Source organism: Hyposmocoma kahamanoa, unplaced genomic scaffold (genome assembly GCF_003589595.1).
Source record: "Hyposmocoma kahamanoa isolate Upper Pololo Valley unplaced genomic scaffold, ASM358959v1 138, whole genome shotgun sequence".
Classification (NCBI taxonomy): domain Eukaryota; kingdom Metazoa; phylum Arthropoda; class Insecta; order Lepidoptera; family Cosmopterigidae; genus Hyposmocoma; species Hyposmocoma kahamanoa.
In genome coordinates, this window is record NW_020653492.1 from 2,710,976 (window position 1) to 2,724,050 (window position 13,075).

At 35.6% G+C, this 13,075-nt stretch overlaps 1 protein-coding gene across 1 annotated transcript; it reads right to left on the bottom strand.

Annotated features, from left to right (window-relative positions):
* Window positions 1-2,851: 2,851 nt before the first annotated feature.
* LOC113240403 lies at window positions 2,852-6,828 on the bottom strand. Its single transcript, XM_026477692.1, has 2 exons — window positions 6,400-6,828; window positions 2,852-3,361 (listed from the first exon to the last, which is right to left on the bottom strand). Exons 1-2 carry the CDS (start codon window positions 6,826-6,828, stop codon window positions 3,023-3,025), a joined length of 768 nt encoding a protein of 255 aa, XP_026333477.1. The 3' UTR covers window positions 2,852-3,022.
* Between the last annotated feature and the right edge of the window lie 6,247 nt (window positions 6,829-13,075).

The window sequence follows — 13,075 nt, forward strand, 5'->3', positions numbered from 1 at the left end:
CTTTAATAAATTGGAAGTAAATTGGAAGGTCCGTTTGGTAATTTTAAAATAAGATATTTAAATTAATAACTTTTTCACCTCACTAGTTCGGAAAGGCTTTCTTTCTCATTAGAAATTTGCAAAAGCGTTTCCACGCTACCGTGGTAAAGATTTTTAAAATTCGAACTTGAAGATGGACTGTGGTGCACCTAACTTTCTCTTTTGATGAACAAAAAAAATATAACGACACGTTCAACTACGCGACTTGTCGTACATTATTTATGTAATATAAATCGGTTGTTATAAATTATAACGCACACACTCAACATAGCCCCGCACTAGGGAAACCCTGTGTCGCGGGTGCCATGGACACACATATAGACAACCACAAATTACACCCAAACTCACGAGAGAAATAATTGTAGGCCATACAAATATTTCTCCCGGCCCGGGAATCGAATCTGGGACCTCTGCGTGGCAGTCCGGCATGGTAACCGTTCGGCCACGGAGGCAGTCAATTATATTTCATTCTTATTATTGTTGACATTACATTGACAACGATAACTAGTTTTGCTTATTAAAATTGACTTTTTATTATAGTTTAACTGTTTTTCTTTCATCTACCATTTTCCTCGCTATAGTGAGGTGAAAAGTTGTGTTTCGCTCGGCAGCAAAGTTGTTTTGCGTCTCGTGGCACGAGCGAACTACACTTGCAGCCTTGCATAACAAATAACTATTTTAAATATAATCCAGAATAGAGTGCTTTACATACATTTTAGACAGAACTAGTAGATGACTTCATCACCACAGTCAGTCGTGATCATGAAAACTAAAAAGCCCGAAACGTTGGTATACCTATTTGAAAAAAAAAAACAAGTATACTCGATTTAGGTTCGCCAAAACAGTAAAAAAAAGGTTTTGACGACCTCGATGGCCTAACTGTTTACATCGTGTGCGATGGATGTGGAGGTTCCGGATTCAATTCCCGGTAGTGCCAGTTTGGGAAATGTATTTTTCTAAATTGGTTCTGATCTGGGTGTTCTGGTTTGAGACCAGGCAATTGGCGTGGTTGTTTGCCACACAATTATTATTATTAGTTTCAGTTCCTAATATTTTTCTTTAAATAACCCATTATAATTTAAAAAAAGTATTGGTACATTTGAACACGTAATAATATTACAGAGCCAAAGAGGAATTGAAAACTTTTCTTGTAAAACCAGATTTATGCTGTAATTACTGAATTTAAGGTATAAATTTTACTAATGAAACTTCTTAAATGGAGAGTCTTGTTCGATGCCAAATACAAAGAGAAGTTATATTCACACCATTGTAGAGCAAGTAACGCTTTGTCGATTGCTTTAAAGTTTGCAATGTCTATAAAAAAAAATTAATGAAGTTTGCTGAATGTTTAATGGACGAGAAATCTCAGTTTTTTTTTACACCCAACCATTGACTTACTTAATTATATGGACGTCGGGTCCGCGCTAAAAAGTGTCCGAACTTATAGGGCGTTAAAATCGTATACAGAGCGTCATTCACGCTTTAGTCTTCGTTTGTTCGACTGACAGCGAAGCAAGCAAAATTAGACAGTAATGCGATGACATTACAATTTAAATTCAACGTTTTAGCTTTTTCATATTCCTTTACATGTCACTACGTTAAATAGGTTGACTTGGGACATTTTTTTCGTGGTGTTTGTATTAGACCCGTTTTCCATTTATTTGTAAGTCAATGCACCCAACACATAATTTATACTTATCAATAAGATTCCTTTCGAAAACCCTTTAAAGGGTTTATGTGAAGGGGAGTGCATCGCTTTTGTTACAACCCAAGTAACACTTTTTAATACTTATTTGCATTTCCTAACATTCATTAACATATCTATGTAGCTGTACACTTAGAATAATAACGCATAGAATGATAGTTTCATATCAAACGAACTGTCACAAGTGAGGCAAAAATCTAATTTATGTAGGCTAGTTTTAGTAGTAGGTTAATTTTCGGTTTTAGTGAATATTTATATAAAAATACAAGTTGAAACGCGTTACTTCCTTGTGGAATGTGATGTTAGTATCTATTTTATGTTTGTCTGACGTATTTTTACACTCATTTACCGCACATTTCGTCATTTTTAGCTAAAATTCTTGAGCTGTTCGCGGTGCAAGTTGACCTTGAGCACCGAAGGCCCGCCCGCTCGTGTAGCCCCATTGGGCGCGCTTCAATTTGCCTCACTTAGCGTGTGCGGACTAGGTTTCTATGCGTTATTATTCTAAGGCTGTACAGGTATCTTATTTAGAATGTCAGGCAATATGTACTCCGCGATTCCAGGTACGTTAAATGTAACTACCACAAATGGCTTTGATTTATTCCACGTAACAGTGAAAGCGTTGAATCAATATTTTTGGAAAAAATAATATAGTAAAATTGAGGGTATACACTGATTACTATATGGTGTGAAAACACGATTCATAAAAATTTTCACATAAAGTTATCTCGAAATTTTATTTTATTTTCGTTTTTTTTTTGCTTAAAGTTATTTAATTTGTATTCTTTCGGAGGACGAGTCATGTTTATAATGCGTCTTATGGTGGGTTAGTAGATTTTATGACACGCCAAATGTTAAGTCGAGTTTCTCTTTGTTTTTATTTAATACTGAACATCGTCTAATACGCATTTATGTGTTCGGATTGGCAATGCGAGACAATCCGTTTATTACGACTAAATTATTTATGTGTAATCCAGAAAAGCTGTAATTGACCTCAACATTGACTAGTATTAAGTACATTTTACTTGTAATACTTTCTTAAAAAAAATCGGTATATTCAATAGGTGCTTTATAAATACCAATGATTTTTTTATATCAACTGAACTAAATAGAACACGAATAGTATACGATAAACATTTTACAAATCGCTTTAATTTAATTTCGTTTGTAAAAAAAATAATTCTGAATTAAAGCCTGTGCCCCTGCCGCTCGACTCAAGCAAAACAAACCGTATTAGTACGGGAAAAGGTTGAATTCGAGTTGAGATAGTATGGGCTCTTAAGGAGAGTCTGTTAAATATTCAGCAACTGGTGACGCACTTTCTCTTCCAGTATTTGGTAGGAAATATACTCCGTTCTGATTCAAGTTTCCCATAGCACCTTCGAAGAGTACATCGTTTATGATATGTTCGGCATATCTCCTTTGGTCGGCAGCTAAGCGATAGAGTTTTAGCGCCCAGCCTTTTGCTACACGGTCACAGTCGAGGCCGTCAATTTCCACATACGAACTAGTTGATGGATATACTACTGATTGTGGTGGATCTTCTGTTACGATTTTTCTTCTCTTGCGCTTTTCTTTCTTTATTATGACTAGTGGATCTGGTGAGACGATCTCGGTCTGTAATAGAAGAAAATACATTAAACAAATTCTACATAAAAAGGCTCAATTTATATTGTGGCGGTACGTAATGGAAGCGTATTCTTGTAACCACAACGTACTTACATAGCGTAATGAACATTATGGTCAATTGCAGTAGCGACGCGTCCCTATAACTCGATTCCCACCGGCTTGCGTAAAACTTTTCAATACGTAATTTACTACATATGGTACACAATTTAAGTGTAGAATAAGTTAATCAGTGAAATGAAGTGTACTATATATTATCTTGTGTGCTAATAAGTGTTTTACATAAGTACAAAATAAGTTTTTGTTAGGGTAGATGTTTTTGTTTAGGTTTTACTAACGACTATATTCACGCCTCGCCACTGGTCAATTGTGTAAAGTACAAACTAGACACGAACCAAAATCTTCCGCAGAATACCGTTCCGTTCCGTCGCAATATAAATTGAGCCTTAAGGTAGAGATGACGTCTTCGAAAACTCAAGTTAAATCCCTGGGTAGCGGACTCGGGGGAGTTTTTGCTCAGCTTGGACGGGTTCGATAAAGAAATCTCGTTTACATTTGGATCCGGGGGACCGATGTATCTCCCTTCTCGGGAAGGGGCTGCGCTGGACGCTGCTCCAGCTGCTGGTGGAAGCGTGGACCAGAAATAGCGTGCCCGTACCTCCACCTACAGCGAAAAGGAGAAACACCCCGGGGGGTTGGTGCGGTCGGGCTGCTTCCCTTGAGCTCAGTTCCACATAACCCCGACTATGCCCCCGCAGGGCCGGGGTATCTGTAAGCGGATTCCCCTTAGTAAAAAAACGTTTTGACGACCGATACCTTCCGTTTGAGTGGTTTACACACCGGTTTTCATGGTGTCGCCGTCTTTGAGGTCCCAGATTCGATGAATGAGAAAAGCCGACTTTTCGATATTATCTCGGAACTGGGATTTCTGGTAGTGGTGCCGTCGGCGTCGTTCTTTCCGATTTCCATAGCATAAGTGCTGTAGTTACTTACTTTGGGATCGAAGCAACGTACACACATCAAAAAAAGTTTGCGATCACTTTTAAAACTTGAAATATTTTTTAATTTCTAAAAATATTTCAAAAACCTCTTTAGTGATACTATTATTTGTTTTTAATTTTAATTATTTATTTAATGTTGTACTTTTAACAAAAAAACTATTTATTACATATTTCTTAATAATATTTCCACATATTAAAAATATGTTAAGTTTTCAAACTGATCGCAAACTTTTTTTTATGTGTGTACTTGAGGTTGTCTAATATTTATTTATTTTAAATAAATTATACACTTTTTATTTTAAACTGCTATTTTGACCCTTACGAATAAATAAGATATGTATTATTTTACAATAATGCATTTTGGCAAGTTTTATAACTCTAGGACCATAGTACAATGCCGTCGTCCACAAACTAAAACGCCGCTGACAAATGGTCAAATATCTATTTTAAATAGCAAAAGGTAGGGCACAAAATTCTCTTTGAAAACGGTTAAAATTTACGTGTTCGATTTAAACTAAAACTGGGTTATGGTTTTTTATGATATCTCAAAAAAATATTTTGTCAATTATCCGCGTTTTTATTTTGTGGGGACAGCAGAATGGTTCATCAATATTTCGGTGCAATAGAGCTTATTTTTATCGTTTTTAACATTTTACTAGGACGAAGTGAAATATCTTTTGAAAAAAAAAACATTTCAAATGGAAATACAATATTTTATCCTGTCTAATTCGCGTATATTTGTTTTTTTCAAACAAATTAACGTTTCAGACTCTTTACAAGTCCCAAGGTCACGTCTAAGTTGATAAAAAACTTCAGAGTCTAAAGAACCGTCAAGCAAATAAAATCTCTATTCAAATAAAAGCGACATATTTTACTCTGTTATATTATTATCTCTTATGTACATTTATTCATCCATCCAGTAAATACTTCAAATTTGTACTTAAATACTTTACTGTAATGTTTATTAATCTATTGTTACAAAACAAATCGGGTCTCCGTGTGTCTCCTTCAATTTTATAAGTAAACAGTAAGAATATTATGGAATAAGGTCGAAGGGCAAGGGAGCGGGGTGTGGGGGCCACAAACCGCACTATTTACTGCTGCCACAGCGCGTATAGAGGACAATCTAAACTAATAATAATATAACTTTCAATGTAACCTCAAAAGTTCGTGGTATTATATCTATATTTGCCAAGATTTTATGAAATCGGTTAACGGAAAGTGCGCGAAACCGGATTAATATAGTTTGCCACACTTACAGGTGGAATATTTTTATTCAAATTTCAATGGGACGAACACTGAAATACCCTCTTTCCAACAAAAACGAATCATCGAAATCGGTTTACAAATTAATTGCGTAGTAATTGCGGAGTAATTGCGTAACAAAAAAAAAAAAACAGTCAAATTGAAAACCTCTTTTTTAAAGTCCGGCTAAATATAACGAGCTACATAAAAAAATCACATTATGCAACATTGTGTTAATTAATTCTTGGCTACATTATACATTTTCCTTATAAGAGACCCGTGTTTACCTGTGGGATGTGTGTTAGTTTCTGTATGTACAGGACAGCTGTTTTAAACACTGACTAAAAAGTGATTAAAATAATAATATACACTAGTGTTATAACTCAAATATGTGAAATTCGAGATTATACCATTTTGAACGTAAAATTTGATTCTCTACGTCATTAAAACCGTCGTTAGAATGTTGTAAAAAACAACTAAAAGATATCTACTTAACAACTTAACTCAAAATGAGACACGCTTTATGTGAGCTAGTTCTGGCCAAAATAGTCCTTATTCAAAAATATGAAACTATTTTTTCTCCTTTATTTTTAAATAATAATATGTATATTTGGCAAGTAAGAAATAACTTATACATAAATTTACACAGATCTTTCACGGGAAGCGAATAATTCGTTTTTCGACGCTATTGTATTAACAGTGCGATAAAAACTAATTTAATTCAATAAAAACTAATGTTATAATAATTTATATCAATGTGTTATTTTGTTATAACATTCTTACCTCTGTGCTATCCCGGTCTCTCTGTTCCCTGTCCCTTTTTAAAACATCAACCAAAAAATACATATCGTGATAGTACCATATTACATTCTCGGGTGGCGCGGGCGGTGCGTCATCTGAAGAGGTCACTGACTTCCTACTTTTTTGAATTTTATGTACCGCCTTGTTAAAGTTCGTTCTCAACACGTTTATTTTCTTCTTCAAAAGATCAACCGTGAACTCCGGCCTGTAAACACGCAGTGCATTCACAATGTCTTGTTGCGCTGTTTGCCGTTTAGTTTTATCTAAATAGTCCGTCCTTCTAGAATCCCACAGCACAGGACTTTCACGGTATAATGATATTAGTAAATGCACAAATTCTTTTTCTGATATTACACCTGGAATGGTCTTAGTTTGACGTTCGTCGTGAATGTCGTCCTCAGTGTCCTCCATGTTTACTGACCCGATTGAAACTGAGCGAGAGAGCGATTGTCAAGCCAGCAATGGCGGCAATGTGGTGCGCAGATGCGCATCGCAACGCACGCGGTGTGTTGTTATTGGTTGACAGGCTGCCCCCAATGAGTTTGAAGCGTTTCAATTGGTTTGTTGGTTTGATACTGAGTCAATAACGCTGTCGTCAATGGTCAATATTTATTGTCAGGAGATTGTTAGTGTTGTGTGTTCCAGTTTACGGTAGTTAAAATTATTTTAATTATGACAAGTCTTTCTAATTGAATTATTTTCTGAACTGAAGTAAATATAGTTTATAAAGATTAAAAAATTGTATTGTAAAGATTTACGTACTCAACATTGCGTTTGAAAGAAGTAAAGTGGTGAATTGATAAACGAGGCATTTTCCATTCGCGTGAAGGATTTTTTACAAGGAGTTTTACTTATTAAATTCAAGTACTATTGTGTTTTATATATAATATTATAATAAAATAATAAATTGTTATAAACTGGAAGAATTAAACAAAATGTTTTTATTTTGTTAACTATTGAATATTAAAATAATAAATAGTAGAAAGTGGATACAAGAGAGGTATAATGTAAAAATATGAATAAAATCATATTACGGTAATTTTAATTTTCGGAGTTCTTTGCCCGTGATAGGTAGGGAGCAGGTTATATTATGTAACAAGCATTTGGTAAGGTAAGGAGTATAGTAATTTAAATCATATTTTTATTTCCGGACTGATTTAAATGCTTGTTTGTGGCAATAGTTTTCGAATTGATCACATAGAGTTCATAGAAATACCGTTTCGATATTCACCAGGGGGCGCTGTAGTAACTTAAAAATCACTGTGTGTCGTGGATACTATGTTCTTAAAATTATTTTTATTGCCTTTTTATATTTAGTTTTTACTTTGACAACATTAATAAAAAATACATAAGATACATATTATTCATTTACATTTTTTTATAATTGTTATAGTTATTCAGTCTCTTGGATATTTATGATAACGCACTGTAAGACTGATTTATTAGAACTCTTCCCAGGAGCATTGCATCTACCTAGAAAATAACTTTTGAATTATAATTTTGGAGTAACTAAGTTGTGAAATCTCTTTCTCTATGCGCTATTCTCTGGTAGGGCATTGTTGCTGGTTGAATAGAACTTTGCTTTAAATTCAAAATGTGTTTTCTTTGGAATGCGTTAAAGTTTGTAAATGGAATAGTTTTTGTTTTTACAACAATGAGACGCAGAGATGCATTTAAATTTTGTTTTTCCGTTGTTTAAAAAGATTTAAAAATTTTATAAAAACAAATTGTGGTTAAACAAAATATTTTGAACATTTATTGTCGAAACTTTTTATATAAGAAGACTATTTAGTAGCTCATGGCATGAAAATCTGTAGTACCTTTGTGCCTAACAAAGGTTACCGGAAGACCAAAATTAAGTTTTTTATATGAAGCTAAAGTCGTTTCGTATCAGGAACTTTAAAGGCTTGTTCAGATGTAAGCGACAGAAAAATACCGCGCGGTATCCCGTTGGGTGTTTGTATGAAGTTCCGGGGTTAGAACGAAACCGGGATACTTATGCGGGATCTTTTTGATTGCTTTGCGAAACAGGTTTCGTCGCACAACGAGGGAGCAATGGCGAATTCGTCCCTCCGCGCAGCCCATAAATAAGTTAGTAACAATTCGTTGACATAATAATAACAAATGGTAATGAATAACGGATTTCGCTACAGATTACTAGATGGTGGTAGCAATTTCCGGAGAGATGTGAACATACTTCCGTATATTTTCTACTTTCCCTACCAACCTTTAGGGTATACAAGAAGGGCACTATAACTGCACTGGAACCTTATCAGTCAAGTCCTGACCCCAGATCAACATGGACTTCATCCGGTTCTCAAATGGCTAGTGCCTTGAGTGAGCTGTCCCGGGAGCACGTACGGACCCTCCCTATTTTCGGGATAGGTACCGGAGTTGTTGGCACGCTCACCTCTACATTGCTCAACTAATGGTTGCCACCGAATCCGTTTTGACCCCTAACATTATTATGTATATCACAAATTAAATTTGTATTGTTTTATTTTCTTAGCTTTATTGACTTGTATTTCTCAGGCAACAAAATTTCAACCCCCCGCCCTCTAAAACGACAGTTTTTTAAACAGTTTAAAATTATTAAATAAAAAATCTACATGGTATAATTATATGTTTTCTTTGATCTGTGTGTGGTATACGCGCGATCGCGCGACCCTTCCCATACTAAATTTTTGAAAAAGTCAATCTGAATAGGCGTCAATAAGAATAAAGATGGGTGGCGTTTACTCTCAAGAGCCTAGCTCTGAAACAAGATCAAGACCTTTGTTACACTCTGTAGTCGTCGTTGGAGTTAAAGAAAGGCAACAGGGCCTAAATTTTGAAATAGTCAAATACGTTGTTTGCTATTAGTTTTTAAACAGGCACCTTTTGTATGTCATCACGTGTGCCGCCGCTTCATTCGGTTTTAATTTCGCGTAAAGTAAAGTTGTTACCACAGCTCTGGTATTTTATTAACATTAACAATATCGCACCCCTCATGGAAGAATGACGTAAGTGGACGAATCCGACCGGATCGAAGGAATATTGTCTGAGTGTTTTTTCTGAGTGTTCGATCTTTGTATTAATAATTATAACAAACTAGTGGAGTAATTTCACAAAAAATAATTGAATATCAATTCAATAAAAATTTAGTTAATACAGTGAATAGCGACATGTCTCGCCAGGACTGGTAGCTGTAAAGGTACTAACTGGGTGATAAATCTGTCAAAGATTTCTCATAGATGGCGCTACGACTAAAAAGTCGTTGAAAGACCAAGTACAAAGACACGACGCAAGCACATAGAAGAATTCGTGAGATCCGTTGGTTCGTTCCGTGGCTTAGTTGGTATAGCGTCTGGCACGGTATGCAAGAAGACGTCGGTTCGAATCCGACCGGATCGAAGGAATATTTTCTGAGTGTTTTTTCGGAGTGTTCGATCTTTGTATTAATAATAATAACAGACGTAAGTGGAGTTACGTCAAAAACGTTTATTGCTCCATTAGATACAAAAAATGTAACCCAAATCTTCTCTAATTCTTGTAAGTCTATCTACAATATTAGTCGATAGAGTTACTAGAATTGGGGAGGATGTGGGATATGTTTTTCTGTATCTAATGGAGCAATAAATGTTTTTGACGTATCTTCACTTATGTTATTCTTCAACGAGGTGTGCGATATATTAGACTAATTATGTTCCTGAAACAGTATGAAAATTCTACAGGAAATTACGCCACTGAGTTATGCCCACACAGCACGCTTAGTATAGTCATAAAATTCAAAAATAAGTACAAGTCGGACATTGACTTACAATTATATGGACGTCGGGTCCGCGCTAAAAAGTGTCCAAACTTATAGGGCGTTAAAATCGTATACAGAGTGTCATTCACGCTTTTGTTCGACTGACAGCGAAGTAAGCAAAATTAGACAGTACTGCGAGTACATTACAATTTAAATTCAACGTTTTAGCTTTTTCATATTCCTTGACATGTCACTACGTTTAAATAGATTGACTTGGGACATTTTTTTCGTGGTTTTTGTATTAGACTCGTCCATTTATTTGTAAGTCAATGGAGTTGGAAGAAACCATTTTATCGAATCTCTAAAGTTCAAAAGTCACAGAACAAAAGTTGTTGTTTATTATTATTTTAGTAATCTATTCCTGCGATGTTGTTAGCATTTTAAAAATAACCCTATATACTTTCGAGATCTATTAGGTACTGAACTACAGAAATTGGGACAATAGCAAACGTTCTTCGCTTATTACATTAATCATACTTACTACACTCTATTTACCTAGCTCTATGTTTCCCAAAGTTGTCAATATTAACCTCCAGGGGTTCACTCCGACCAACAAGGGGTCCATGTCAGCGAAAAAAGAAATTGGGGTGAATGAGACGTAATGGGGGCCACGAGAGTGTCATCCATTAAGGCAGGTCGTCAGTCGTGACTAAAATTTTTATTTTCCATAGACGAAATAATCCGCATTGCCCTGATTAGAGATGGGTTATGGATAAATATCATTGGGATAAATACTCAGTAGAAAGATAAATATGGATAAATATCCATATTTATCCATTTTTACTCGATATTTATCCAAAAACGTGGATAAATATTTTTAAGCTTAAGGCGAAAATGATTAACAAATTAGGCTCTTTTTAAGTTAAATTCCTGATAATAATAATAGTCCAATAATCACAATAAATATATATGATTGCTAGTCCTTAAATACTTGAATGTATTGAGCAAAACTACAATTTATTAAGCTCTTATAAAATTTACAGTTACGTCCTTTAAATTGAAAAAAAAGCAATTTCTCTTTACGTGCAAATATCCGTTTATAAAATTTAGACGAAAAAATAGATAATTTAATTTCAAACATAATGTACTTGGTACTTGGTGTACCTAACGGGCTAGTGTCCGCAACTCGACGTCAAGGCGCCTATTTTGCGTGTAAAAATAATGTAACAAAACATAATGTATTGTAGACTTTTTTTTACTTATATAGTTAGATAGATAGATAGATAGATAGATATCTATATCTATCTAGTTCATAAGTTAAGTATTATTATTTGAAAAAAAAAATCCTTCCCACTTGCGAGGTCTGCGCAGTACTAGCGTAGTACTGCAGTCGTCTTTCAGGCTTTGCGACTGCTGGACTGCGCGTGAGTTTTTGAGCATTGTTGACAAAAAATTGTTGTTTTTAATTAATTTCACTTGTGTTTGTGTTAAAATTAATTTGTACACATATATTTGACTTTGTTTTTATATTTTAGATTTTGTAAATTAGTTATTTCGATATATTTACATTGCATTTTTTTAATAACTACCAAAGACTAGACAATGTAGATATGCCGAAATAAAAAATAAATCTAAGGTGAAGTGTGGAATTTGTACAGTATACATGCGAATAATATGGCACTGAGAAGGTTTAGGTGTTCTGGAAGAGGAGGCCTAGGTGTTCTGGGTAGTACCGCGGAGTGAATTGCGTTGCCCTTTGCCTCGGGTTTGATTCCCGGTGGAACAAATTTTTTAAATGAATTTCCTGAATTTGGGACTGGTCTGGGTTTCTATTAATGCCTATGTATGGACTCAGTTTCTTGCGCACTCATAAGGAGTACAGGGAGTTCCCTAGTTTGAGACCAGGTGGAAACAGAACAGACAAAAGTATATTTCCCAAATTGATTCTACCCGGAAATGAACCCGCGATCAAGAGCTACGGAATACACTATGCGGTATTACCCAGAACACCTAGTAGCAAAAAACCATTTTAGGAAAATTTCGTTTCCTAAACTGGTTCTACAGGGAAGCGATCGACGGGGACCAAGAGGTAAGGAATTCACTCCGCGTCACTACCCAGAACACCTAGGCCAAAACCATTTTAGAAAAGTTCATTTCCCAAATTGGTTCTACTGGGAATCGAACCCGGGACCAATAGTTACGGAATACACTCCGCGGCACCACACAGAACACCTGGGCCAAAACTATTTCAGAAAAGTTAATTTCCCGAATGGGTTCTACCGAGAATCGAACCCGGGATCAATAGTTACGAAATACATCCGCGGCACTACCCATAACACCTAGGCCAAAACCATTTTAGAAAAGTTCATTTCCCAACTTGGTTCTACTGGCAATCGAACCCGCGACTAACAGTTACGGAATACATTCCGCGGTACTACCCAGAACACCTAGGCCAAAACCATTTTAGACAAGTCAAAAGTCAGTTGTCAATAACACGCAGACAGAGCTCCCTGTGAAAGGGTTTGTCCAGAGAAGGACTGCCACCTGACCTATTTCTGCAGCCAAGCAGTTATGTGAGCGGTACCGGTAAGGGTACCGGTGAAATTACAGACACATAATATTTATCAACTTATGTCTCATGGATGACGAGCGCAGAGGCAGGGCCCCTCAGATCTTTGCGATTTACATCAGGTACACGGTCTGTTCGTCCCGCTACTTGGTGTCTTAAAAAAAATCTGAAAATTGATGGAGATGAAATTGAAGGCAGGCATATTAGAAGACCTTTCTAATATGCCTACACAAAACGGAAAAAATTGGCGTACGTAATCTATGAGACAAAAAAATTTGGGAATGGGATTTTTTATATAGAAGAAGAAGAAGAAAATCATTTATTCGACGAAGGCAAATACATAAAAAGTAAACAGTTAA